At 44.5% G+C, this 25,730-nt stretch overlaps 1 protein-coding gene across 1 annotated transcript; it reads left to right on the forward strand.

The window, feature by feature from the left end:
- Nucleotides 1-53: 53 nt before the first annotated feature.
- Nucleotides 54-24,437, forward strand: LOC127601051 (inactive phospholipase C-like protein 2). The gene is made up of 7 exons (XM_052066026.1): nucleotides 54-543; nucleotides 617-1,087; nucleotides 7,895-10,378; nucleotides 10,760-10,963; nucleotides 13,995-14,070; nucleotides 21,118-21,227; nucleotides 22,145-24,437. Exons 2-7 carry the CDS (start codon nucleotides 869-871, stop codon nucleotides 22,352-22,354), a joined length of 3,303 nt encoding a protein of 1,100 aa, XP_051921986.1. The 5' UTR covers nucleotides 54-543; nucleotides 617-868; the 3' UTR covers nucleotides 22,355-24,437.
- Nucleotides 24,438-25,730: the final 1,293 nt, after the last annotated feature.

The following is a 25,730-nucleotide window of genomic DNA, read 5'->3' on the forward strand; positions in this document are numbered from 1 at the left end:
ACTGTAGTACAATTCAGACTTCCACCCCAAAAGTCGTGAGTGTGCGTGTGTGACATGTCATGTCATGTCATCATTATTCAAAGGGGCGTGTTTACATTGGAACCGGTCTGCTCGTCTTTGCCCTGACACCTAAAAAAGAAAAACAATTGCAAAACGGTCACAATGAGCTACGGTTGACAGCACATCCTGTTTTTGCCTGGCGCGCGTTCATAACTCGCGTGCGCGTCGACGTATGAATTGTGATAGTTGCGATTCGAACGTCCAACTGCAGTTTGCGCGTTTCTCGGACACCAAGCCCAGGAAAGGCGTCCCCGCTCCCCTCCTCCGGTAATAGTGGTTATGGTGTTCTCACTTGTTTTTCAAGGGAGCTTCTTTTCAAGCGCGAAAAGTTGTCAAGTAAGTTAGCCGACTCCCTAGCTGGCTGGCTAGGTAGCTAAGCCGAGCTTACTCACCAGAGCAGCTGTTAAAACTCACCACCGCCTCCCCGTAGCCGCTCCCCCAAATGGAGAGCTACGCCGCCGCAGACGGACTGGAGGTCCCCGGGTGAGTCGCACCGCGGGGATTTAGCCGTTAAAAGCGACACGTTGCCAGCCGCCTGTCTTGCATTTTGCCCCAGAAGCTCGCTATCAACTCGGTCCGATGTCACGGTGTCGTGTACCGACACCACCAGTGGTTCCGCCGCCGTCTCCCCGGGCACACGCTTCCACCACTAGCCGCGCGGCACCTCCGAGCACCCGGCGGCGAATGATCGACGACAAGCACCAGCAGCAGCAGCACCCCGCGCGGATGTTCCCAACCAGGAAATTGGATTAAATCCGAACCGGGAGGTTTTTCGGGACTGGGTGAGTGAGTGTGTGTACGCGCACCCATGGCGGAGTTCGAGGAGACCGGGGCCAGGCTGCTGGATCACGCGGCGGCCGAGGTGGGCGTGCAAGCAGCGGGGAAGACGCCCGGTGAGGGCTCGGTGTCGAACGGCGACTGTGGCATGTGTGAAGACAACATGGTCGGCCAAGGTTGTGAAGGCGTGGAAGCCTCCGTCGAGCCCGACAACAAAGCAGACATGCCCCGCAGGAGCAGCATCATCAAGGTGGGTGGAAATATGGGAGTCAGCCTCTACCTGAGCACCATAAACCATGTTTTCCATCATTTTTCCTGATGACTTTCCAACACACACTCGTGGTACCTCAAATGATCTCTTTATAGCAGTACACTGTGTACTTTGACTATTTTGCAAATATTACTCATTCATGTTGCCTAACAAGTAGCAAAGATGATGACAGCATGCAGGAGTGGAGCCGTTTGCGTGTCGAAACCCTCTGCAGATGATTTCAACGGCTAGAAATGCAAAGTTTTGCTCCACTGTTGCTACGAGACTCCCCATGAAAGGGGGTATGTGATGTAAAGATGACATTTTAGCAGTAGTGGGCTGTGCATCTATACCTGGGCCTTTAGTGAGGACTTGGCTGACTTAATGGACCTGCTATCAGGTTGCTAACCAATATTATACAAAAATGTCGGGGCGTGACAACAACATTAGTTTTATTTTGTTTCCCCCAGCATGACCAATGTCACTGGAAAGAGCTGGGATAAAAGAACAAAACGGTGTATAAATTTAGTCAGTGTATTAAGAAAGAAGGAATTATGACATTTTGCTTTTCGGTCGTCCATTGCCAGCGCTGGTGGGAGCTGCTTGCCAACCAGAGAGACAGGGGTCGCACTGCAATGATGGCTGTATTTATGGCACTCCTTCCCTATGCTCATATAACTCAACTCAAGATGCTTATTTTCGTTCTCAAGTGCTTCTTTGACAGCCGCACACCGCTATGCACACAGACATCCGCATTTCTCTCTTTGACTAGCCTACTCCGCCCTCACGCGTGCGCACTCGAACCGCAAAGTTCACTATGAAGGCAAACTTGGACAATTTCATTTGTCCGCTGTGGCATGTTTGGACATTTAATCGGTCAGATGTGACTTCGGTAAATGTATTGATGGCTTGAAACTTGTCAGTAAAAATGAATAAACTGCTTCACATTAATTAAAAGCCGTAGGGTTCAGAAAATGCGGAAAAAAGATTGTGGCTATAATTTGTGAATTACGGTAAATGTGGTTATTCTGACAGTCTTGGAAAAATGGTCAAATTAACGATGTAGTTATCTTGACGTCTCATACGAGTGGCACCAGCTAAGGTACTGGATGCACAACTTTCTGAATTTTTCGTGTTGCTGGACTGTGCAGGATGCTAATAAAATAACAAGTAAAATAGAGGCTGGTTCATGGGGTAAGGTTGCTCTTAAATTCAAAATCTTAACATTTCTTTTTAACACAATACCAGACATGAAACCTGTCTTTTTTTTCCCTTCACATTATCCTGACGAAATTTACATTCTCATATTTGCTGGGAAAGTCGAGACGTACAAGAGATACAGTCAAAGGTTGCTAATATCATTCTGATGTGCTACTCCACTCCCTTCTTCTGTTGTTAAGGTTGTTATAAAATAAGATAAGAAAACCTTTATTAGTCTCGCAATGGAGAAATTCCCGATGCACAACAGCAAAGTTATGAAAGGAAGAAGTAGGACAGCGATTGCATTGTTATACTGTTTATATTGACAAGAATGTCATGCAAAACAACCAAATAATGCCGACTTCATGATTTTGATACAACCACTACAAATTGAATCTTTGTGACTTCTCTCATTCCGGTTGGTCCAGAAGTTTCAAAACATTGCATCCTCCACTCTGTGCTTTGAAACACCATTTCCTTTTTTTTTTCTTTTTTTACCCTGCATAGCCACAATGCTCAGTGGCCTGAAAACAAAAACAAAACAAAAGAGCCCCGTAATCACACGACACCATCGAGATCCTCTGTGAATCAGCACGGGACATAATTGATATGCGCAGTGAATCAGTTTTTAAAATCATGGCGTGCTTTTGTGACACTTTGTTTTCCCGATGCAGATGGAAGAACCTCATGAGTCACTTAAAGCCCAGATGATGTGAAGCCGTTGCTTACTCTTTCCCTGCCATAGACGGCTATAGATGCCAAATATGCAACACGACTGGGAGGTTTGGCAGTGAATTCAAGTGTTGTAACACCTCAACCGTTGATGCTGCGTACTGGAGCATATCGCAGCTGTCTTTAGGCAGTAGGTGAGGTTGGCTGGTTGCCAGCCAATCGCAGGACACACATAGATGAACAGCCATTCGCGTTCACAATCACACTTAAGGACAATTTAGAGCTTTCCACTAACCTGCCATGCTTGTATTTTTGGATATTGGAGAAAACCGGAGTACCCGGAGAAAACCCAGGCAGACACGGGGGAGAAAATGCAAACTCCACACAGGAAGGCCGGAGCTGGAATCAAACCCTACACCTCCGCATTGTGAGGCGGATGTGCTAACCAGTGGACACCATGCTGCCCAATATAGTACAAAATAGTGTTTAAAAAACCCCTTGACTTTTTATTGCAATCATTTAGATATCTTCAATAGAAATTCTGAACTGCTACTACTATTAATAATAAATACAAGAATTAACCAAACAAATTAAGTATCTACAGTATCTGTCTATTTCGTGAGCTAGCTAGCTAGCTAGCTAACTATTTATCTATAATAATGATTTACAAGACAAGCTTTTTTTTCTGAGGCTATTTGTCTATCTATTTAGCGAGCAAGCTAGCTAGCTAGCTACTTATCTAGAAAAATGTTTACAACAGAAGGTTTTTCATGAGGCAGACGTAATACCATCCTGACCATGCGCCATGACATGCATGTGGCATCTCTTCAAATTTATAGTATGCTGAAAAGGGTCTTCACATGTAACAAAGTCTGAGGGTTCAAGGAACATTTATTTCACTCTGTAAGGTCACGATAGAGGATGTGGTGAACACAACCCAAACCTGCGTATGGCACGATCAATTCTTGAACAGCTATTTGCGGTTTGGTTTCTCAACTGCAGTTTTACACGATGAGACCGTTCAACAAACAGCACATCGTGTTTACCGACCCCGTGGTGTATTTACGCTTTGCCAAGTAAAAACAGAACTGGTCCATCTGGCTCCCACAGTTAACCAGTTGCAAATTAGCAGGTGCTCAAGCGGGACGATGGCCACCTTTTGCATTTTTCATTCCCGCTGACAACAGTTGAAATGCATTTATCGATTTCACAAAAATAATATAATAAATACCCTTTGAAATTAATTCAGGTATTTCTTTCTAAATACATTATAAATGTGAAAAGGTAATGCTGAAAACATGCAAAGACTGAGAACTATATAGTCTTGATGTGTGTACAGCATTTCAGTTGACTTTATTCATTCATTCATTTATTTAAAGTCCAGCATAATTTGCCCCACCCCGCTATAAAAGAAAGAGTGCCTTTGTTTATTATCACTGTTACCCGTTGTATTTGTAACATTGGCATAGCTGGCATAGCATCAAAATATACAAAATACTTTAGAGTGCTGCATTGTTGCCTGGCTGTGTGCGAAAGTCACAATGGGAAAGGTGGAAGCTCCAGGAGCAGGAAGTTTTTTAAAAAGAACTCTACCTTTGACACCCAGTGCGTGAGCTGGGGCTTTGGGCCAGCGTAACCGCTCTAGAGTGCCTCGTTGGCCAAGAATGCATGATTGTCACAGAGAGAAAGTGGCAGGCAGAGTGATCGGGTGGGGTTCAGAAGAGACAGCCAGCGCGCGGCCCGGCCTTTGTGCTGTCATGACTGCTCTGAGCGCCTTGTCACGATGTGGAAACGCTCCGCGGCGACCCAGTGGGATATACAGTATTCCGGCCACCAGGGGCTTTAAATTTATATATTTTTGCGGTTCTTACTGGAGGTGTCAAAAGTAATTGATTAATCAACTAATTGTTCATCAAATGAATTTAAAACTATTTTGATAATTAACTTATCATCTGGGTGGCCCGGTGGTTGAGTGGTTAGCGCATAGACCTCACAGTGCAGAGGTACCTGGTGCAATTCCAGCTCCGGCCTCCCTGTGTGGAGTTTGCATGTTCTCACCTGGGCCTGCGTGGCTTTTCTCCGAGTTCTCCGGTTTCCTCCCACATTCCAAAAACATTCATGGCAGGCTGCTTGAACATTCTAAATTTTAACCTAGGTGTGAGTGTGAGCGTGGATGGTTGTTCATCTGTGTGTGCCCTGCGATAGATGGACAGAAAATGGACGGAAAATGGATGGACTTATCATCTAGCGCCATCGTTTTAACTTAAAATTGTCCAAATCCGGATTTCAACCTCTCTACAGTCACTTTATTCTGATTTCATGGAAGCAGGCTCAAGCAAATTATCTTTTGTATTTAATCAAATTGAGACATTGGCAAGTACCTGCTTTTATTTTGGAAAACCAATGACCGGAAGTGTAACAGATTCAGTTTCAAAAATGTTGGTGAGTCCACCATCTGGGGTGATATTGCTTAACTGTTGTGTACCCCCCCGCCCCCCACCTCACTAATCTTTACTAAATAAATTTAGAACGATTTTAATCCTTTCCCTCTTTGTCTATCAAGGAAAAGAAATGATCCGCAGTAGCTCCCATCTGGTTTAGTTGTGCCCCAATCCCCCCCCCGCCGTGTCTATTCATGAGTAGCCATGTTGAAAGCCCATCCTTATTGAGCATTCAGAAGCCAGTCACCCAGCTGGCTCTTGTCTCATCTCATGTGACCGTCACATCCTGCCTCTGAGAAGAGAAGACACAGGTGTTTTGTTTATCCAGCACAAGAATGTGTGTGTTTCTCTACTTCCAATCCTTGAAAGAGCTCTTCGTTGTCACTTCCCGCTCACAGGCTTACTCCAGGTGCTGGAAGCGCTGGCATGTCGCAGATATTCTTCCGACCGTTGCTGATGTGTGTCACTATGTGTGTGCACATTGCTCATTCTTGCATCAGCTGGAGTGTAACAGAGTTACACAAGTGCTGCTCGCCTCACCCTCTCGTTTCCTGGGTTGCTCAAATGGGCCCCGGTCTCCAAAAAATATATATAAATTGCATTAGAAATTTAAGGGGAATGATGGATGAAGCAGATCAGTGAGACAAGAATGAAAACACGTCTGACTGAAGGAAGTGAAACTTAGGCTGTACAGGAAGTAGACACAAGCTATTAACACGCCACTGCTTTGACTCCGCCTTCAAACGCACACATTCTTTTCCCTGCTTACAAGGATGATGTGTGCTTATGCATATAAGCAGGATATGGCCTGTTATTATTTCACATGAAAAGTTAGTGATAAGTGTGCTTGTTTCTGTCAAATCACTTTGTTCAGATATTTCAAAGGCATATTTTTGAAGAGTTATTTTCCACGAGGTAAAAGTCAATAAGGTCCAGAGTCTAAAATACCTTAAAACACTTTTTTTTTTTCAAAGAAAATTTGACTATCAGACTAAAGAGATTAGGAGCCGCTTCATGAAACATACAAATGTTAATTAACAGAAAAAGAACATTCATCTGACTCCAGCAAAATGAAGCATTAACATGGCAACATTTCAATGTCGATTTTTCACTAGAGTTTAATGGGCACCATTAGTTCCTTATGGGACAAACAAGCTTGACTTTCCCTGAACTCTGCAAAGTCCACAGCATAAAAGTTTGCCCTCATGTTGAACCTGGTGCTCTTGCAGCGACGATTGGGGGGGGGGGGGGGGGGAGAGGAACAAAAGAAACTGGGTTCACTCAAAATGTCAACGCTGCCTGGAGAATTTTAGTCGATTCCTGCGGGCAACTTTTCTCCCTGGAAGGAAACGTCTGTAATGTACAGTGACAGGTACTTGTAGTCCGCTGAAGTCAGAAGTGCAAAATATGTTCACAGTTCAGGAGGCGACCAGACTACTGGCGGTTTAGATGTGATTTTATGCCTTAAAGAAGGCCTGTCGGGATTTTTTTATTTTCCACTATTTTAAAAAATGTTTTGTTTTGTTTAGTTTTCTTTATTTTTGTTTTCGTCCCCAAAATAACCTCATGATCAAGAATTAAAGCACCATATTTCTCCGCCAGTCTTGAGGGGGCGGTCCTATATCATGCAAATGAGCCCTCCCTAGCCCCGCCCCATGTACGTCTGGGCTATTTGCTGAACATATTTTGGTACCAAGATCACCAAGTGTGGTGTGCCATCAGGAATCAGTGTTCCAGCTTGCACTCTTCCTCATTTTTAAAAACTTTTTTATTACCCTCTTGGTGATGAAGATCAGGGAATGTCATTAATATTTGTCAACTGTGAGCATGTGAAGTCCTTTGAGACATTTCTGTGATTATGGACTATATAAATACATCCGATTCACCTTGAATTAATTACAAACTACGAAGCACATAGCAGCCCCTACAAAGACAACATGATATTTTGATAAATATTTTCCCCCGTGAAGGCGGCACTTCATGACTCAGACACCAGGTTACATTGTGTGTAGCGGGTCTGCATGTTTGGCACTTGTAACGGATGTATCGTCAACAAAAATACCTACCCCATACCGCCCCCCCCGACCCCCCCATATCCTCTCTGCATTGACAAACGTCATCAAGCAACCAAGTATCTGCAATTTATCAGAGGCTAATTTGTGCATCTGACAAAAGTCAATGCAGCTCTGTTTACCTTTTGGTTCTGACATGAAATTGATTTATACTCTGTTGTCCAGCTGAGATTTGAGTAGGTCTGGTTCTTCAGCCATTCTCGCTTCCAAGTAATGGATAGAGAAACTCATTGTGTGAGAGGTTTGTATGTAGATTAGCCGAATCGTGACTTTACATTTTCGGTAATTTGCATACTCACTGCACCCACGCTGAACAATTAATTCTGATGTGCTCTCAGACACCATTTCAAAAATACGTACTTAGTTGTTTAATTTTAGTGTGCGGCTACTTCAGAAACCCACATTTTTTGTTAACTTCACAGGATTCCTCGAGACAGCGGAAGGAGAGGAAGAAGACCGTGTCGTTCAGCAGCATGCCCACAGAGAAGAAGATGAGCAGCGCCAGCGACTGCATCACCACCATGGTCGATGGCTCAGAGCTGAAGAAGGTGCGCTCCAACTCGCGCATCTACCACCGCTACTTTCTACTGGACGCTGACATGCAGTCCTTGCGGTGGGAGCCGTCCAAGAAGGAGTCTGACAAGGCCAAAATTGATGTCAAGTCAATCAAGGAGGTTCGCAAGGGGAAGAACACGGACACTTTCAGAAGCAATGGAACATATGATCAGATCTCGGAGGATTGCGCGTTCTCCATTATCTTTGGGGAGAACTACGAGTCCTTGGACTTGGTGGCCAACACCGCAGACGTAGCCAACACCTGGATTACTGGCCTGAGGTACCTGATCTCATACGGGAAACATACGCTGAACATGATCGAGAGCAGTCAGAATAACATGCGTTCGTCCTGGCTCGGTGAACTTTTCAGCGAAGTGGATGGCCACAACAGTCAACAGATAACTATATGCGCTGCTGTGCAGCTGATCAAAAAGTTGAACCCGGGACTTAAAAATGTGAAAATTGAGCTGAAGTTCAAGGAGCTTCACAAAGTAAAGGACAAGGTCGGCTCTCTGGTGACGACGGATGAGTTCATTGAGGTCTTTCATGACCTGTGCACGAGGCCGGACATCTATTTTCTCTTTGTCCAGTTCTCCAGCAACAAAGAGTTTTTGGACACGAAGGACTTGATGATATTCCTGGAGGCTGAGCAAGGAATGGCACAAGTCAGCGAGGACACCAGCGTGGAGGTCATCCAGAAGTATGAGCCATCCAAGGAGGGCCGGCAAAGAAGCTGGCTCTCTCTGGACGGCTTCACTAACTACCTTCTGTCGCCGGAGTGCCACATATTTGACCCCGAGCACAAAACCGTGTGCCAAGACATGAACCAGCCATTGTCCCACTACTACATCAATGCCTCTCACAACACTTACCTTATAGAAGATCAGTTCAGGGGTTCCTCTGACGTGACGGGATACATCCGTGCCCTAAAAATGGGCTGTCGCAGCGTGGAGCTGGATGTTTGGGACGGACCCGACAGTGAACCGGTGATTTACACCGGCCACACCATGACCTCGCAGATCATCTTTCGCAGCGTGATTGACGTGGTCAACAAGTATGCCTTTGTCGCGTCAGAGTTCCCGCTGATCCTGTGTTTGGAAAACCACTGCTCTTTGAAGCAGCAAAAGGTAATGTTTCAGCACCTCAAGAAGATCCTGGGAGATAAGCTCAGCCTGGATCCCCCGAAACCCGATGACTGCTACCTCCCGTCCCCCTCAGATCTGAAGGGAAAGATCTTGCTGAAGGGCAAGAAACTCGGCACCAACTGCACTGCCTCCGAGGGGGAGGTGACCGATGAGGACGAAGGAGCTGAAATGTCGCAGAGAATGAGCATCGATTCACCGGAACAACAGACAGTTGTGCCCAAGAAGTTCCAGCTGTCAAAGGACCTTTCCGACCTGGTGACGTTGTGCAAGTCTGTCGAGTTCAAGGACTTCCCGACGTCTTTCCAGGGCCAGAAGCATTGGGAGCTCTGCTCGTTCAACGAGGTCTTTGCCGGCCGCTGCGCAAGCGACTTTCCCGGAGAATTTGTGAACTACAACAAGAAGTTTCTGGCACGGGTTTACCCCAGTCCAATGCGGATCGACTCCAGCAACATGAACCCGCAGGACTTCTGGAAGTGCGGTTGCCAAATTGTGGCAATGAACTACCAGACTCCTGGTCTGATGATGGATTTGAACATCGGCTGGTTCCGCCAGAACGGGAACTGCGGCTACGTCTTGAGGCCAGCGATTATGCGTGAGCAGGTGTCGTATTTCAGTGCTAACACAAAAGATTCAGTGCCTGGTGTCTCTCCGCAACTGTTGCACATTAAGATCATCAGTGGACAGAACTTTCCCAAGCCAAAAGGTTCGGGTGCCAAAGGGGACGTTGTAGATCCTTACGTGTACGTGGAAATCCACGGCATTCCTGCCGACTGTGCTGAGCAAAGGACTAAGACGGTCAATCAGAATGGTGACAACCCGCTGTTTGACGAGAGCTTCGAGTTTCAGATCAACCTGCCCGAGCTCGCTATGGTTCGCTTTGTGGTGCTGGATGATGACTACATCGGCGATGAGTTCATCGGCCAGTACACCATCCCCTTCGAGTGCCTGCAACCGGGTTTCCGCCACATACCGCTGCAGTCGCTCACCGGCGAGGTCCTGCCACACACCCTGCTCTTCGTCCACGTGGCCATCACCAACCGAAGGGGTGGCGGAAAGCCCCACAAGAGAGGCCTGTCGGTACGTAAGGGCAAGAAAAGCAGGGAGTACGCCAGCATGAGGGTGCTGCTCATCAAGGCCGTGGACGATGTCTTCAAGACGGCCGCGCTGCCGCTGAGGGAGGCCACGGATCTCAGAGAAAACATGCAGGTCAGACTTGTTGAACCAAATGTGACTTCAGTTTGCTTATGTTCCCCCTGAAAATCTTAGTGATTAGTTGTTTTGATCAGCATTTGCTTAATTTAATTGCCAAGTTTGGCAAAACTGACCAACCTAATTCCACTAAATTTGTAAAAGGGTTGCACATAGGCCAAGGATAAAATATTCAATAATTTACATACCCCAAGGGTCTTTATGACTTACCTGTGACATACTACTATCAAAATACCCCAAGACTCATTAATTGGCAGAACATTAAACCCACGCTAACCAGGCCATCTTGTTCTGGACAGTCTGCTGGGCCAAGAGGCCAGACATTACAAAACATGACACGCAAACAATAATTTCCTGATTTGTCATCTCCCACTGCAGAATGCCATCGTGTCCTTTAAAGAACTGTGTGGACTTTCGGCAGTGGCCAATCTCAAGCAGTGCATCCTGGCCCTCTCCCCTCGACTCAGTACACCGGACACCGGCCCCCTACTACTCTTCAACCTGGCTGACCACTATCCAGTCATGGAGCCGCAAGGTTTGCTGCCAGAGGTCCTCAAAAAGGTGTTCACCACCTATGACTTGGTGAGTAGCAAGAAGAGTTTGTAAAGTCGTGCATTGAGAATAATGAAAGGGGAACCATATCACATGTGGCTGTGAGGTTTGAACAAGCATTCAAATGCACATCTTCTGCCTCGACTATAAATTGAGTTGAATGTCAGTGGCTTTTTTAACAATAGCATTCATCAATCACTTGGTGAACGGTGTCATCTTTGCTCATGATCGCGACACACCTACTATGACACGCCCATTGGTGTGTTTATAGCAGATGTTTACACGCCCTGTTGTGTGCCTACATTTGTCCGACTTGTGTTGGCATTTCTCTCGCTCATATTTGACATGACAAGCAGAGATTTCCCCCCTAATCTTGATCTTTTACTCAAAAACTCTGCTGGTCTCAAATCCAAATAGATGCAATGCCACCATCTGCAGGAACAGTTTGCCCTGTCTCCCTAGTCAAAAGTCACTTGGGATAGACTCCAGAAGCTCAAAGCCCTGTCGCAATGTACGGATGGATTTATTTGTCTCCATATCCCGCATGTGTAGCAGTCTACCACAACGGAAAAATAATCAGCACCTGCTCCGTTTGGTTCAATAGCTTGAGTTTTGCCGCTGTTAATGTGGACAGCAGCCTTGGCGAGCTAATAGCACCACCGCTGCTGTCAAGTAATAAAATCAATACCGGCGCATTACGCAACACACCAGGCTTTCCCCGTCTCCCTATTTATTTATTTATTTTGTTTCGTATGGCTGATTCCTTTCCAGAGCCTCTTGGCACATGAGACGAGCAGATTTTTTTTTTGTCAGTTGTTGCCACACTGAATAATTTAACAGCTAATCAAATGCATGGCCCTGGCACGCCGTGGCTGTTTAGCTGTTTCTTCCAGCATGTCAGCGCACTGTTATATAACGTGCCCTTGTGCTTGTTAAGGTGACCCTTGTGGAAGTAATTGTGATGGAAAGAGGACAATTGAGTCGGGTAGAGAAGGGAGAGTGTGTGACAGGTATTTGTGGACTACAATCAATCCAATAAAAAGCCGCAGCTCAAATAGGTGTTACCAACCTAATAGAAATGAGGCGCACTGTAAATAATGTGGGGATCATTAGGAGCACTGGGCTGTGTGTGAACTGAGCCACTGCGGGGACTACCCGTCCTGGTTCCTAATTGGCGGGAGGAGAATGTGGGGCTGACCCATGCGTTCTTCTATAAAAAGAAACCTCTATGAGGACAAAAAGTGCAAAGCAAGATGCAAATGAGTCTCAAACTCAGATGTACATATACAGTATGTTAATATGTATGTGATGGAATGTGTGTTTAGAACGACACCATAATCTCTTGTTATAGGTTTGTGAACGCAGCATGTTTCATTCCTGCATTTGACAACTTATTTTGAAAATGAAACCATGATCCAATCCAAAACATGAAACAGCGGTACCTGTACTTACGAACGTCTCTTCATACGAAATTCTCACGTTACGAAACGCCTCTACAGGAAAATATTGCCTCTTGTTACGAAAGAAATTTCAATATACGAAAGGTAAAAATACTAACTCGCACCTCCGAGTTTCTTGAACATAACATCCTACAACAATAGCTGCTTTGCCATTGGCTATTACCGAGCATCATCCTGGCATCCCATTGGCTAAGACAGACCTCTACCGAATGTGTCCATGTGTAGATAGATAGATGTGTGTCTATGCAGCGTCCTCGTCATTCGCCCCCCCATGAGGCGTTCCGATGGTTTAACGTAAATGTGAATTACCCAGACAATTCAAAGGATTGTTAAAAGCCGAGAAAAGCAAATGTCCTTGGATCAGTTCTTTACAAAACGGCAGGTAAAAGCCACTCTGGAGAGAGAACATGGACTAAACATGGCAAAAAAAAAAACGGATGAGAACGTAGTTAAAATGAATTGACCATGATTTTCATTCTTGACGATATTCTTTGTTTTTTACATTACGCACAACTGTGATTTATTGTGCAATATCATTGTAACATATTTGTTACATTTTTATGCTTTAGGAAACATTTATGTCTGAAATTTCACTGAAGGGAGTCTCGTAAAGCAAATTCCATTTTCAATCTTAATCTAGTTTAACATTGATAACACATACGGTGACATCCGACTGCACTTCATCTGTAAAATCCAAAGAAAGAGCGCCGGCGGGATTCAGTGTCGCGAGGTAAGAAGACGCTTCCCAGGCCCCTGCGCTATGTCTTGGGTGGAGGACGAAGCAGCCTCTCAAAATAAATCACACGGCCATTTGATTTCACCCTGGGGGAGGTAATGACAGCATGCGCCGCACAGCAACGAGCACGTTTTCTGCAGCTGCGGTGCCTCCGAGATTGTACCGTTGGGGGTTTGCAGAGCTGTGACACAATTCGTCATTTGAGAAGAAAAAAAAAAGGCTCCACTGTGCTTGTGCGTTCAGATGGCTTGAAAGAAACTGCCGTACTTTGTGTTCATAAATCGACTGAACACACCCTTGGAAACTGTATTTTATTGCAATTGTTGAAATTTTATGAAAGTGAGCTGCGCGGTGAAATAAATTCATCAGACTGATGTTACTAAGCATTTGAGCTAGAATGTGTGGAGTTATTTTATTATTTATTTATTTGTCAATGTGGTTTCCCAGAGATTGAGGAGAGCCCCCTTCTTCCGAGCAACTGTCTGCAGGTCCCCATAGTCTGTGCGCTCCATTTAACAGCATCACAGCTAAACTTAGCGTCTTGCTATGACTCACCCTGGTGTTTGGCTTGCTAAAAATTACCTCAAGAGCCACATTTTCCCTTTCCAAAGCCTGTCGCGTCCACGTTTTAGCCCTCCAGACCCGAGGCTTTTAATAGAAAAGTCCTCCTGTCTGCTTTCCCTCTAATTTTGGCCTCGCAAAATGTCGACCTCGCCCACGCAGGCCTTCCTGCAATAGTGGCTGCTGTCTTTTTCGGGAGAGACCTCCCATGCGCAAAAGCGCCCCCTGAAAAACCACGGCGGTGACCGCGTAGCTTGTTAATGGTAATGTGAACGGTGTGTGTGTGTGTGTGTTTTGGTCTCAGGTGATCCAGACTAGCAAAACTCTCCTGGAGAACTCCGACGGGGTCTACGAGAGGATCCTCCAAACACAAAAAGCTGGTAAGCAGAGGACATTGTGCCACATTTGCATAAGGCCAATTAGCATTAGCTATAGCTAGCGTGTGTGTGTGTGTGTTTGTGTTTTTTTTAATGAAACACTTTGCCATGGTGAACAGATGCTGTGATGTTGAAATGTTTGTCTGTTGTGATGGGCTGTGCGATGTCAAATTATCATCAGTTCGATGGCCGTCTTATGTCTTAAAAGATTGTCCTCCGTCTGATTATCCTTCTGTCTGAGGTGTGTAGCCAAGGCTTCAAGCCCGAACTCTTCTTTGAAACGTTACCCTCCAAGCTTGAAACCCCAACATTTTCTTGAAAGCATAATTTGAAACCCAAATCGGGACATGACAGCCCACCCAAATCCTCACCCTTGTTAGAAACTCTAACCTTGATTTCAAACCTTGAACATGGCTCGAAACCCGAATTCAAACCCCTAATTTGCCGGTCTACCCTTCCCCCACATTTACCTCAAAACGATAAAGAACCTTGACTTGAAACCCTACAAGATTGCTTCAAACCCAATCTTGTCGTCCTTATACACATTTCTTTTAATGCCTGCTTTTAAATCTTGCCTTTCCATTTCACTCAAAATGTAACCAAATGCAATGATGGTCAGTTTGACTTCATGTTTTGACACACTTAAACAAGTCGAGTCCGCTGTCGAATTGACTTGACAAGAGTAGCGGCAGTGAAAATGTACTTTTAATTTGCCAGTCATCTACTCAGACATAAGTTTCCGCGGCGCGTCGACATTGGTTTATTTTCACAAAATTCCAGCAGTCAGCGATATTCTAGCCCCGCCCAACGTTTTGTGGCTCATGTTTCTCTCAGCCGGCATCTCCTAAAAATAGTTGAGGATATTTCAAGCTAAACAAGCTGTTATTTGGATCTCCTCTTCCGCTGCTGCTTAACATCTTGTGGAGCGCTCCAGGATGTGATGTAACTGTTATTGTAACACACACGCGCACACCCACACACACACACACATGCACACGCGCACTCTCACACGATGTGTGAACCCCTGTGGACAAACGGTAGTCCTGGCTGAAGTGTGAATACAAACACAACCATTAAGAAAAAAAATGATTATATTTGTCTTCATGAAGTCAAACCGAATTAGATTACAACAGATAGTTGAGTTGACAACACACACTCACCTTTATAGTGTGTGTCTGCATTGTGTTTGCGCAGTCCCCCTTATGTCAACAGGAGGTTTTTCTTTTTGTTGTCTTTTTATTGTCAATCATCTATCAGGTCAATGCGGGACACACAACCCTTGAAATAAAGACAAAACACTCTCACTTTGGAAAGCCATTGGAGCATTTATTTGATATCACGACCGTATTTTCTGTCAGGCGCTTTGGAGTATAAGGAGCACCTTCAATGAATGACTTCGTTTAAAGCGGTTTTCATATATAGGGCGTATGCATTATAAGGCGCGTAGAATACAAGCGACAATAGTGGCTGCGGTTGCGCTATGCATCCACTAGATGGTGCAACACCAAAGGAATACGATACAGCTTTATTTATATAGAGCCTCCGCAACCGGCTACAGCTGGATTTAGGTTGTGTGTGCAATCGTGACATCCATTTCAATTCCTCATTCAAATGTCAATAAGTGTTCATTTTCTGCGTTATATAAAATACTAATATCCCGTTATAATTTATAGATAGCACAGCTCATGATAGTAACCTTTATATAATTGTGAAACCATTGCTAATAGTTTACATAGGCTTTGATCGCGTTCACCAATCACGCACTTTTTCACGATAAGGATCGACCACCGATCGATCGGAGCGTCTGTAGGTTTAAGCAAAGAATAGGGTTTAAAGTTGTCGGATTCAAGCCAGCGCGAGGGTTTCAAGCAAAGGCTCAGGTTTTAAATCACGGTTTCAAGCTAAGGTTAGCCACGCCTTTTATTTTTTTTATTTTCTCCAAGCAGCGGTGAAAGTTTCATATTACAGTGACACACCAACATGAGTCTTCCAAGACAGGATTATGGTTTGAAAATTGGGTTTTTATTCCGTTGCTGTTAATTTGCATGGATGTGATCCAGGGAATGTGGCTTCCAGGCACCTCTGAGCAACCATCCACCTTACGCAGTCCATGTTTCCCACCTTTCTGGTGGCTTCTGGTTATTTTATAAAGGGATGTGCATAGGCTGTTAAATGCAGACACACATGCCTGTGCACACAAAGGAGGGGGGAACAAAACGGAGCCTTTGGGGCATTGATAAATCAAAAGGCAAACACAGCTAAATCCGAAAAATCACAGTTGCTTCTAATAATGTCCCAGCAAAAAAAACACAAAAAAACACTCATTGTTCTTCTCTTCCAGTGTGAGCCAAAATCACAAAACACAAGCCTTTAGTCTCTGAGCAATTTCACTGTGTGTGTTCTCTAATTATTCGTCAAGCCATCTACCTGCAGAGCTCAGTATCAAAATCTCCCATTGTCATGATCAAATGGAACACAAAATGGATCCTGCGTGGAGTTGGCATGTTTTCCCCACGTCCGCCTCGCAGCGCAAAGGTCACAGGTTACTTCCCGTCTTGTTAGACATGGCTCCATGAGGCATTTTTTTGTTTCTACTCAATATAGACAAACCGACCACTTTCATGTTACCAAGTCAAACAGTCTTTGGTGTAAAACATAAATCAAATCCAGGTGGCACTATCAAGCCTAACAAATTAGTTTTTGAAGGATCCCCTGGAAAGTATCCTAAAATGGACTTTCTTTGTCTGCTCTTGATAGACAGTCCTAACATATTTCACATTGCAAAGTCAAACTGAAAAAAAATGAAGATGTTAACCACCTGACAAGTATGTCTTTGAAGGATCTCTGAAAGGTGTCTTCAAATACAGGGTGGCCCACTTAAAAGTAGCCCGGATTTTTTTTTAAATTAAAATATTTTTTTTATTTTTTTCAAAACATGTATTTAATTACGTGAATGTTACAAGTGACCCAAGTCTTTCCAAAACCTGTTTTTATTACTTACAGGTTACAAGAGATGCTGGAAGTGTCCCCCATTGACATCTTTTTTCGCGTGTCATGTGGGGATTCACAGAAGACCAGTACCGCGTATTCTGGGAATTTACGTATCCTGATAAGTGAAACCATGCTTCGTCCGACATAAAGTATAGCAGTGGGTCCAAAAGTCCGTCTGCAATGCTAGTCAGCAACCATGTACAGTAATTAATGCGTTTAGCTTTATCGGGCTGCTTTAGTTCCTGAACACATGAAATTCGGTATGGTTTCAGTTTCAGAGAATTCAGTACACGCTGACATGTCGTTCGTGATACACCAACTTGCTGGGATAGTCTCCGAGTTGACTTGTGAGGGCTATTTGTAATTCGCTGCTGAACATCACTGACAACTTCGGGCGTCCGGACTAATTTAGGTCTCTGCTTCTTCACGTTTGCGAGAGAGCCAGTGTCTCGCCATTTCTTAACCAGGCTCTGAACACAACGTTTAGCCGGTGGTTTTGTTTGTGGGTACTCGCGAGTGAAGGCCTCTTGTGTTTTCTTAATTGATCCGGTTCGCACATAGCCTTCCACAATCACTATTCTCTGCTGCAAGGAAAACACCATTTTCTTGAGGTATGGTACGCACCCGGAGAAGGTAGGAGCACTACTGTTCGTGTATAATCTAAAACAAACAAAAATTGGCTCAGCGCCAACGTGTATAACCGGAGCAGTTTTGGAACACTTCCAGCATCTCTTGTAACCTGTAAGTAATAAAAACAGGTTTTGGAAAGACTTGGGTCACTTGTAACATTCACGTAATTAAATACATGTTTTGAAAAAAATTTAAAAAATATTTTAATTTAAAAAAAAATCCGGGCTACTTTTAAGTGGGCCACCCTGACCCAAATGGCAGATTTCCTGTGCATGGCTTTTTGAGACGTTTTTGTGGGTCCACTAATTTTAGAAATACCTAAGCAAGTGTCATGCTCAGGCTTACTGCCAGAGGGCCAGGGCCTGCTGCCACTTAGCCAGGGGTGGGGGGGGGGGGGGGGGCCTCCTTCCCAGACACAATTTTATACTTGGCGGCCTGTCTCCACTCGATTTAAAAAAACTTTTTTTGGGTGCAACTAGTGATAAGTATCCAGCTCCGGCCTCCCTGTGTGGAGTTTGCATGTTCTCCCCGGGCCTGCGTGGGTTTTCCCCGGGTGCTCCGGTTTCCTCCCACATTCCAAAAACATGCGTAGCAGGCTGATTGAACACTCAAAATTGTCCGTAGGTGTGATTATGAGTGTGAATGGGTGTTCATCTTTGTGTGCCCTGCGATTGGCTGGCAACCAGTTCAGGGTGTACCCCGCCTACTGCCCGGAGACGGCTGGGATGGGCTCCAGCAACCCCCGCGACCCTAGTGAGGATCAAGCGGTACGGAAGATGAATGAATGAATGAATAGTGATAAGTAAAAGAGGTTTGGAGAGTTAACTATAAAGAGAAAAATAGGCTTCAACCAAGCCGACGTATTGTTTTTGAATGATCCCTGGAAATATTTTAAAATGCTCACTTTTTGAAGAGAATCAAGACAATTTAAGAAAAAGTTCACAATACAGTTGAGACCGAGAGAATTCACGGATGAAAAGCAAAGACACACGGGCGGAAGCCCAGCTTGTACTTGTTGTGACACTGCGCAAAATTAGCAGTTTTATTGCTCGAGAGGGAAAGTAGTCTCTGGTACGCTTTGTCTTGTACAAGGGCCGGTTTGGTGGGCCAGTGGTTAGCGCGTCAACCTCACAATGCAGAAGTCGTGGGTTCGATCCCAGCTATGGCCTTCCTGTGTGGACTTTGCATGTTCTCCTTGGGCCTGTGTGGGTTTTCTCTGGGTACTCTGGTTTCCTCCCCACATTCCAAATTGTCCCGAGGTGTGAGTGTGAGCGCGGATAACGATTCGTCTCTGTGTGCCCTGCGATTGGCTGGCAACCGTTTCAGGGTGTCCCCCGCCTACTGCCCGAAGATGGCTGGGATAGGCTCCAGCACCCCAAAAACGCAACTCCCAATATAAAACAATTTGGTGTGGCGACAAGGGCGGATTTGCTTAGACCGTAAATTTTCACTTTTGACCATTTGACCATATCGTCCGGTTGCACTATTTTGCCCGCCAGGAAGTTAAGCCATTGGTGGTCCGCTGGTGGGATCCGTTCCTGTTCAACTGGCCGTTTACTGTCCTTGCACAATCACCCTTTGGAAAAGAAGGAGCTTCCCTTCTCCTGCTTTGCAGCCTGCCAGACCCAGTCCAGTGTTGCTAGGCAACCCCCCACATATATATGTGTGTGTGGGCATGTGTACGTGTGTACCTCAAAGTCATAAAGTGCAGGAAGGTAATTGTACCGGAAATGGAAATGTATGCTAAAGAGGCAGCGGCGGTCAAGTGACATCCATAAGTTTTTCACTTCAGTCGATCGAGAGGGTTAAACGCCTCGACGATATTAATGTCAGTTTCCCCACCGTCTGTGTGTGTGTGTGTGGGGGGGGGGGGGCTCTTCTCGTGTTTCCATGACAACGGCACCAACAGGACCCACAAGGAGCATTGACTCCAGCTGACAGCGGAAGCGGTAGTATGTAGTTTGCGTGTTGTGCGCATCTTCCCCTGCAAGCCAGAACCTTGAAGACAAATAAACATCACGCATACCCCCCCCCCCCCAACCCAGTTCTCCTTTGTCTTTCTCCATCGTCCTGCTCATCTTCATCAGCTTGCTGCCTGACTGTGCTCATCAACGTTGCGTTTGTTCCTTTGACTTTACTGCCTCTGAAGAACCCCCGCCCCCACTCCTCTTGCCTTCCCACTGGAGGCTGTTAAAAAAAAAAAAAAAAAAAAAAAGCAATAACAGTCTGAGCCATTAATACGCTACTCACACACACACACACACACACACACACACACACACACACACAGAGTAAGAGGATGTCTCCCCTCCGATGTTGATTTGTTCCGAGTGCCTTTTAGCACTCCGTCACAAACTCAGAGGTACCCGTGGGTGCTGGCAATACTTGGAAAAACAGTTGTTTGAAATATTGCCTTTTCAGTGAAGTCATTTAAAGTGGTTGAAAATCAAATTACAAACCGACTATATAGACCAGGGGTGTCCAAACTTTTTGCCAAGGGGGCCAGATTTTATGTGGTAAAATGTCGGGGGGCCGACCTTGGCTGACATTCTTTACATTGAACAACAATATTGTTAACAAATTTTAGTAAGCCAGTCTGTTTCACATTTCCATTTTTATTTTAATTTCAACAATCTTAAGAATTTCTTTTGGTTCATTTGAAACAGGTATATCACATGCAACTGCTTATTCACTTGACTTTTTCTTAAACAGAAGTCTCCTGAGTGCAAATTGATTGATTTGAAACATAAAATGTATCACCATGACTTTTCAATAGTCACAAAACCTTTGACTCGAACAACAGGGAAATGAACAAGCAATACACATATCCACAACTGCAAGGATCATTTGAAATATGCCATATCAGTCAATATAAACACAGAGTGATGTCTTGTTAACTCGTGAGTGATGCCCTCTAGTGTCTAAATGCTATTACTCATTTAGTGAATGCTATTACTCATTTAGCCACTAGAGGGAAGCAGTACTCTATGAAACATCACTCACCAGTCTACGAGACCTCAGTCAATGCAACACGTGTTCCATTGCGCCCAACCTGCGGGCCAGACGGCACTGATTTTATGACACGGGCCGAGGGCCGGATGAAATTCGACGGTGGGCCAGATTTGGCCCCCGGGCCGGACTTTGGACATGCTGATATAGACAGTCCACAAAATGGCAAAGCATCAAGATTGACAAGGGTTCGCAGGTGCAGGCGATGCTTTAAAAGCATTATGTTGAAATCTTCCTGAAAATGCAGCTCTCACTTGTTTTCCTAAATCCACAAAATTTTTGGTCAAATTTTCAATTTCAATTTCAATTGTCTCCTCTGAGTATGGGTAGGTCTTGAAAATTGAATCGAAAGCAGCGTCATGAAATTCGAGTTGCTCTCCGGTCTCGTGTTGATTTCCTTGTCGTTTGTCTTCTCGCCAGCCATGCAATTCCACGAGAACCTCCACGACTTGGCGGTGAAGGAAGGGCTGAAGGGCCGCAAGCTTCACAAGGCTGTGGAGAGCTTCACGTGGAACATTACCATCCTCAAGGTGACGCCTTATTTTTTTTTTTTTTTTGAAGGTGTCACAACGTAGTGAGCAAACTTCACAGTTGAGCTCAGCAATATGTCCTTAAAATAACATCTCAGATTTTCTTTTCCTGTGGTAGAAAAAATGAATGATAATGACATCTCTTAAAATAGATGTTCTTCTTTTTCTCCTTTGGGATTTTGCTTTGAAACTGTTTTTCTTCAAACACAAGTCCCCGTAAAAAAGCGTTCACTTGCACTGAAGACAGGAAACACTTGAAACTGCCTCAGCGGCAGAATTATTTTTTTTCACTAAAAATTGATTTGATTTCCTCGAGTGAAAAAAAAAAATTCTGAACAAATATTTGTTTCCCTCCCCACAAAATATCTTGCAGCCAAAATAGATCGCCCTCCACCCCACCAATTGATCGCCCCTGAAGAAAGATTTTTGGCCCTTCCAAAAATATATTTTATTTATTTATATTTTCCCCCATTTTTTTACTTCTCTGAAAAGGTTTTTCCCCTCCTCTTCATTTTTCTCCCCAAAATATTGTTTTCCCAAAACAAATTAGTATGCCAGAAAAATACATTTGTGTGCCAAATTTACCCCCCCCAAAAAAAGTTTTTTTCTTTTGCATTCAAAATATAGTTTATTTCCCAGAAAAATGGATCCTCCATCCTAACAAGTACAATCAACTCAAGCACAGCTGATCCAAAAATGCTGCACACGGTTGAAAAAGCAAACCTAAGCTAGAAAAATGATTTTTTTGGGGGGTTGCAGCAATTGTCCTGTTTAATGTTCTCATCTCGCATCGTTTAAAAAAAAAAGCCGGACAAATCACTAAAATCCAATAATCGTGCAGCTTTCCTTAACAGCTTGCCAAATGCAACACGCCTCGAGAAGGGACATCTCACATCCTTTGATGTTCTTCCCCTCAGGGCCAGGCGGACCTTCTCAAACATGCTCGCGACGAAGTGCAGGAGAACCTGAAGCAGATCCATTATGCAGCACTGGCGTGCGACCTCAGCAAAGGGAGACCGGCGAGCAGCTCGTCCGACTCCAAAAGTAGCCGACGCAGCCTGGAGGGCATTCCTGAGAAGGCCACCGCTGACGCAGCGCTCACAGATGACGACGAAGACGACAATTGACGTTGTTTTCACATTCCACTGAAGACTTTGAAACTACCGGACACCGCTTGGTGATCTTCAGGTATTCCTATTTAGAAACCCCGCCCCTCCCATAAATCCTGGAACAAAATTGCTCAACCTCATCCTGCGTGAACGGAAGAACATCGGGCATGTTAGGTGGTACCTTGAAGTTCCACCAGTAACCTCAGGAAATACGCTAAAACTGAACACCCAGCTAGTCAGTGTGCGGCTAGCCCAAGCGGCTAACACGGCAGTTGGGCACATGCACTCGCTGCTCCTTCTTGTCAAACAGATGGAATCAAATGCAAAAATCAATTCACATATGATCAACATCCATTATTCATTCACAGAAGGTTTACAGGAATGGTAAGAAAAAAAACGGGAAATAGCACCACCCTGCTAAATTGAAATCATAATGGCTCTTAACATGAAGCAACACTCGTGCCAAGTCATCCGGGTCTGTTGACTGCATTTGGTGGGTAACGATCCCTAAAATAATTTCGTCTAATTCTTTGATGGCTAAGGTCCCAGTGGAAACCTGACAGAAATTCAGCTTGTCTCACAGGATTTCCTTAGCATAGGGGTCGGCAACCCGCGGCTCTAGAACCTGAGGCTCGGGCATCAGGTTAGAATGCCTCATGGACGCCTCTGGTGAGGTATTCTGGACACATCCTACAAGTAGGAGGTTCCGGGGACCACCTAAGACACGCTAGAGAGAGACTGTCCTCCCAGCTGGCCTGGGAACACCTAGGGATTCCCCCCCAGAAGAGTTGGAAGAAGTGGCTGGGGGCGGGGGAGTCCGTGCTTTACTGCTTAAGCTGCTGCTCGATGGATGAGCAGAAGAAAATGGATTGAGCAGCTGGAAGTCTCGTGGGATTTATTGGAAGCCTTTTTTGGCGGAATTGTTGCAAGAGTTGAGCCGAAGTCGCAACATTTGAAGGTTTTTGTGGGAAGCTGTGTGTGGTTTGGTCGATTTCTCATGAGATTTTAGGGCAAGCCAAGTGATTGAGCAGAAGTCATTTCTCAAAGTTTTTATGTGGCTGATAGAAAGTTTTGTGTGATGTGCCTCTGGACTTTCAGACCAAGGACTGTTCCTATTCCAATGCTTGTTTGAGTTAGGACCCCCCCCCCCCATCACCACCTAAAAATGACCTGGAATTTGTGGAATGATTCCAAAACTGTAGGAATTTTGGGGTCTTTGGAACTTCAAGGTAGCACTGTTCGCGATGACTACGCATTCTACTTGCCTCAACTCTCCCGTTCCTCCCACGTAAGACTCGCTAAGACTCTCTGGGTTCTGGACACACAAACACACACCTTACACGTTTAAACACATACACACACACACACACACGCACATATGGACACAGGCGAGCCTTTTGGATATTTCAAGATGTTCCTTAAAGCACAATAGTGAATGTGAAGGGAAGAAATGTTTACATTCCTGAACTTGCGTGCCAAGCAAACCTGATGTGTGTGTGTATATATGGATATACCTTTTTTTCCCTTCCTTTTTATTACTACTTGGGTTGGGGGAGGGGAGACCAAAAAAAAAAAGATTTATTTTATAAAAAAAGAAAAAATGAAAAACAATGTGTGACAGGAAGGACTTCTAAGCAACCGGCAAGTGCATGAGCAGAACCACCAGTGGACATGTTTTCCAATCTGCAAGTTTTTTTACTTTGGTAGTTCCCCGTCCAATTCGTGGATCTGTTTGCCAAGTTAATAAATGCAATTAACAACTTATTTTATGTGGACCAAGACGATAATTCCCTCATGTTAGCTTCTACAAGGTGGGACATGTTTCCACTACGAAGCTCATGTTGAGGAAAACGACCTACCGGTAATCACACAATAGGTTTTGGTGGGCGGTTGAGGGGTGCAGCTGGCTGCTGGCAACGCATTTTGGTTTATTAACGTTCACTTGTGCAGATCTAATCACAAAAAAAATGTCACAAAAAAAAAAGGTCTTTCAGTGACTTTCTCATTCTGATCGCCGACAGGATAGAAATCAGAATGGAGAAATGGAGACCAATTAGTTCCATCCCTGACAAAAAAATAAAAATCATTGTTAAAAGCGCAACGTCTGCTGTGTGGTGAATATGTACACTGTATATTTGAACACAAATAGTGGAGCAACACAGAAAGATAACAAAACACACTCATATTCTTTATCCTCTTTAAATAATGCCAAATGTTACTGTGGTTTGTCTGTTTCGTATTGCCCCCATGTGACCAACGCCAGAAGTAGCAGCACAATGTCCAGTGAATTACATTAAAAAAATACATACAGTAATTCTTTACATTATATCTAATTATGCATTGTTCGTGACTGTTCTTAATCTCTCACTGTCAAGAAATGGTTGAGATTGCCCAGAAACAAACGCAATTGCTCAAACTTTTCGTCAGGTCTCATTTTCCCCGTTATTTGTTGCTCGGCAGATTTTGTTGAATGATAAATTACCATTGTGGCAATTTCAATGTGCTTTCCACAGTGTAAACGACGTGTTTGTTATAAAAGTGTCAATTCTGAACAATATAACCTGTTCCACTTTGTTATTTAATCAGCGCTTGTATCTATGGAATCCTTTTAGGCTTTTATTGCTCCTTTTCATCAAGACCACTACTTTCCAACGCTGCTTCTTAAGAGGTTTTTGACGACCATGAGCCGTAACATTTTTTTTTCTCTGTTTTATGGCTGACTTTTATGGTGTGCTCGTCGTGAAAATTAGCTTCTTTTAGTATTTTTATTGTTACACATAGCTTTTTAAAATGCTTCAATGTGTTCAGATAAGATGGATGGAGGGCTGGGGGAGAGAGCCTTCAAATATATATATATATATGTATGTACTAGTTCAATAGTACCCCCCCACCCCGACCTTTTTTCAGTCCTTCTACTTGGACTCGTCTTTTTTCTTTAACAGTGACTACTTTTGCCAGATCAGTCAATACTATGCTGGCGTTAGAAGCGTTTTGCCCTGAGGCATTCTCTCAGGCCTGCCGCTATTACAGCAAGCGAGTGGCATTCATAGTATCGCAGCATTCATGGCTTTTCTTCGGGAATCATTCATGCTCTGCTCATCTCTAAACGTGATGAGAGTGAGTAAAAGCGAGTGCTGTTGTGCAGCACTTAAGAGGCCTGATGGCGGTTAGACGTTACGATCCCGATCCCAAGGATGACGACACTCGGTGAGGTGGTCTCCAGGCAGAAAAGAAATAACGGCTGACAGTGTCCTTGAAATGTCTCACTGATAGAAATCATTCCTCGTTAAATGAATGTTTAAAAAAACAGCCCCAAAAGTCAAATACCTCCATTGTCAAACAGCACAAAAGTCAAATATCTAAAAGTCACACTGCACATGCACACCCTTCCATG

The sequence above is a fragment of the Hippocampus zosterae genome, chromosome 5 (genome assembly GCF_025434085.1).
Source record: "Hippocampus zosterae strain Florida chromosome 5, ASM2543408v3, whole genome shotgun sequence".
Lineage (NCBI taxonomy): Eukaryota > Metazoa > Chordata > Actinopteri > Syngnathiformes > Syngnathidae > Hippocampus > Hippocampus zosterae.

What these genes read in the sequence shown, in the direction of transcription:
- LOC127601051 (XM_052066026.1), top strand. Translation starts at nt 869, where the DNA reads ATGGCGGAGTTCGAGGAGACCGGGGCCAGGCTGCTGGATCACGCGGCG. An exon ending in ATCTCAGAGAAAACATGCAG is followed by an intron (nt 10,379 to 10,759) that starts GTCAGACTTGTT and finishes CTCCCACTGCAG; the next exon opens with AATGCCATCGTGTCCTTTAA. An exon ending in CCTCCAAACACAAAAAGCTG is followed by an intron (nt 14,071 to 21,117) that starts GTAAGCAGAGGA and finishes TCTTCTCGCCAG; the next exon opens with CCATGCAATTCCACGAGAAC.